At 35.1% G+C, this 3667-nt stretch overlaps 1 protein-coding gene across 2 annotated transcripts in view; it reads left to right on the forward strand.

Moving 5' to 3' along the window:
- Nucleotides 1–3667, forward strand: part of LOC107745340 (adenomatous polyposis coli protein 2-like) — a 40310-nt gene that overhangs the window by 24662 nt on the left and 11981 nt on the right. For both annotated transcript variants that reach the window (XM_016559207.1, XM_016559208.1), the window contains exons 4-7: nucleotides 744–999; nucleotides 1982–2090; nucleotides 2539–2652; nucleotides 3057–3152. In XM_016559207.1, coding sequence (XP_016414693.1) covers nucleotides 744–999; nucleotides 1982–2090; nucleotides 2539–2652; nucleotides 3057–3152 — 575 coding nt within the window. The remainder of the gene's footprint in view (nucleotides 1–743; nucleotides 1000–1981; nucleotides 2091–2538; nucleotides 2653–3056; nucleotides 3153–3667) is intronic.

The raw sequence follows: 3667 nt of genomic DNA on the forward strand, positions 1-3667 counted from the left end.
GGGATCAGAGTGAATGTATATATAGGGAAGGTGTGATTGATGATAGATGTGTGCAATCAGTGCTGTGTGCAATCAACTGTGTGTGTGTAATCAGTGCAATGGATGTAGTCTGGGTGAAGTGCAACACTGGTGTGGTGCAAGAGTCCATAGTAGTGGAAGGGTGACTTCTGGTGGCAAGCAGACGGAAGTTCATGGAACGGATTTGTGACAGTTTCTTTCAAAAGACTTTCTGATATTTATTTTGTGCTATAACTAGTAGTAAAGGGAAATAGATGATCGCTTCACGTCAACTTTGTGCTGCCGTTTAAACTGGGGCGGTATTCATTGTTTGAAATGTTTACTCGAAAATTGCCAGAATTTGAAAGTAACAAAGAACAAAGCTTATTGTGATTACTGGATAGCAGGCACACTACAAATATGTTTGTGAAATTATGTTCAAGCATCAGCAGAAAACAGCATAGTCTTGAAGATCAGTCTTGGGATTTAAGAATTGATATTGGTTAATCAAAATGAAGAACGATTAAAATAAATGAATCAATATTGTCAACCCAGCTCTAATTCTTGAAGGCAGAAGACTATAGTAAATATGTAAACTAGGCTACTATTAAATATGCAAGCACTAAAGCAAAATAAATGTTTCTTAGCTGATTGTACACATCCTAAATACTTAAAGAATCTATAAAAAAAAATTAATAAAATAATAAAAAAAATAATAAAACCTTTTACTTTTCTTGTTTTTCTAGAGCTGCATATGGACTTGACCAACTACTACGAGCTCAAGTACCAGCCTCACAACCTGCGTGTGTTTCCAGAGATGATGGCTAGCCAGGTAGGAGAAGGCGAGGAGAAACTGAGCATCGGCAGGGCCAGGAGTCCCGCCTGTCCACCGTCCCGCCAGTCCTCATCTGCATCTGGAGAGGGCACAGCTGTGCACCCTCATCAGGCCACTGGAGAAGGCCTTGTCACTGCCCAGCACTTAGAGGATCTCTGTAAAGAGAGGTGAGATCATTACATCCAAACACTCTAATCATCTGTCTCGTTTTTTTAAGGGAAGTGTTATTTCCTTTAGAGGGTTTGTCCACTTTAATAACCAGTGGCCTTTAGATTAGGTTGCATCCATAAACCATAATTACTTGCTATTGCTAGTCAAAAGTAGGTGGTTTAACAGGAAATTGGCACTCTCATTTTAAAGAGCTGGACAACAGTTCAACTGTAAATTTCAAATTCATATAACTTACAAAAAGTTATTTTATTATATGCATTTCCTAACGTTTTGTTATGAAGAAAAAAAAAACATGCAGCAGAGCAAATAAAAATAAAAATGCATATACTTGTCAAATAAATGTTGTTCTTTTAAAAATTATTTTCATCATGGAATGCTAAAAAATATATATCCTGTTTTCCACAAAAATATTAAGCTTCACAACCATTTTCAACCCTAATAATAATAAGAAATATTCCTTAGGTACCGAGAACATATTAGACTGATCTCTGGATCAGGATCAGGATCATGGGACACTATAATTGTAATAATATTTCACAATATTATAGTTTTTTCTGTATTTTGGATTAAATAGCCTTGATTTGAACATAAGTGACTTCTTTCAAAAACTTTACTAAATCTATTAATAAATAATAAATGAATAATTAATACATCTATTAAGAATTAATAAATCAAAAACAAGCCCCAAACTTTTGAATAGTAGTGTGTATATTTTAAAAATATAAAAAAATATTCTACATGTAAAGGAATACATATGCATAACTGGTGATTATTCGAAATTTGTCACAAGAAAGGAGTTTAAAATTAATAAAATATGTAATACAAATTGAAGTCTATTTCAACATCCTGTGGTCTGTGGCCAATTCTATTTAATTTCACACTCACAAAACTGATTCAGTTCTTAAATTCTGAATTCTGCCCAACGCTGCTGGAGTACAGTAATTTCAGGTTTTAGAAGTGTGTGTTTGTGTGTTTTAGGTCCATGTTGCTGAGTGAGATAGAGAAAGAGGAGAGAGAGCGGCGGTGGTATTACTCACAGCTGCAAGGTTTGTCTCAGAGACTGTCCGAACTGCCGCGGCTTGATACGGTAAGCAGCCTAAAGAACTTCCACCCCAATTACTCACTGATGGGACTGTGTGCGTCTGTAGCCAAAAATGAGGTCACTTGGTTTTGCTGCTAATGACCACAGATTGTCCTAAACCTAGATTTTTTGAGTCAGGTGTCCCTTGTCTAGTTTAAAGTAACACCACTGATTCTTAAAGAGATATTTCAGCCAAAAAGTAAATATTTGTCATTATTTACTTACTAACATGTTGTTCCAAACCTCTATGATTTTTTTCACCTTTGAACACAAAAGGAGAAGAATTTTTGTGCAGATCTTTTCCATACAATAAAAGCATGTTGATTAAATGTTTTTATAGAATAGTTTGTTCAGTCTGTAAGTCTCTTTCCTGTCTCTAGAGGTTTGATCATGGTAAAAAGAATAGTATGCATACAGTACAGATGATATCTGTGCATTTTTCTGTGCATCACAGTTCTCAATGCAGGTGGATTTTATTCGCCAGCAGCTGGAGTTTGAAGCTCAACAACTGCGCTCCGTGATGGAGGAACGTTTCGGCACCAGCGACGAGATGGTTCAGAGAACACAAGTAAGAACAGATTATAGATTTAATGCCACGTTTTCATCAACAAAGGTCCAGCTTTAAATCCAGCTTAAATGTCACGTGTCTGTCACAAACACGTCATGCTTTTATCAACACTTGACCTGAACCACAATACTGACACTCAAACATCCAGCACAGTTTATATTGTGTTTTGGATTCTGGTGTCCCCAACCAGGCTTCTTAACTACCCTAACAAGACGTACTTGGTCAATCAGCTAAGGTTTGATGAAACATTTTGAACTGCATTGAAGCGGGGCTTTTTAGCAGAGATAATAGTGGTGTATCATAAAATGGTATATGATCATGTTCTCTCAAAGTATCATTAACAAAGCATTCAAATGTTCACTATATACTGTATGAATAATTACTGTATATGTTTCTGCGTACAGATCCGTGTTGCTCGATTGGAGCAGCTGGAGAAAGAGCTTCAGGAGGCCCAGAGCTCGCGTGGTCCTCAAGAGAAGAGTGCTCTACCAGAGACTCAGGTGACCTATACACCCCTGTCCTCCATTTGAGCCTGAATCATAAAATGCCTAAATTTGAGCCTGAATCATAAAATGCCTAAATTTGAGCCTGAATCATAAAATGCCTAAATTTGAGTCTGAATCATAAAATGCAACTGTGATGCTCAGTTGATTGTCCAAATCTATTAAATTGTTAACAACAACAGCTCCAACAAAACGTTAAAGAAACAAATGACAATAAAGGGACCTCTTATTCATTTTGATTTTTTAAATTGTATATGTACAAAAATTCTAGATGACTGCCCAGTGATTACAATAAAAATATAAAAATAATACATAATAATAACAAATAATAAAAGGTCTTATTTTAAAGATTTAAATTACTGGGAAAAAATATATTTCATGAAAAGTTTAAATAAGTGAAGCAGTTTTGTTTTTTAAAACATTAATATTTAAAAATCTTTTGTCTACTAAATCGAAGTTGAGTATATAAATTATAACCGATATATAATAATAATGTTTCATATTGATATTTA

This window comes from Sinocyclocheilus rhinocerous, unplaced genomic scaffold (assembly GCF_001515625.1).
Source record: "Sinocyclocheilus rhinocerous isolate Xijiao unplaced genomic scaffold, SAMN03320098_v1.1 scaffold1730, whole genome shotgun sequence".
Taxonomy (NCBI): domain Eukaryota; kingdom Metazoa; phylum Chordata; class Actinopteri; order Cypriniformes; family Cyprinidae; genus Sinocyclocheilus; species Sinocyclocheilus rhinocerous.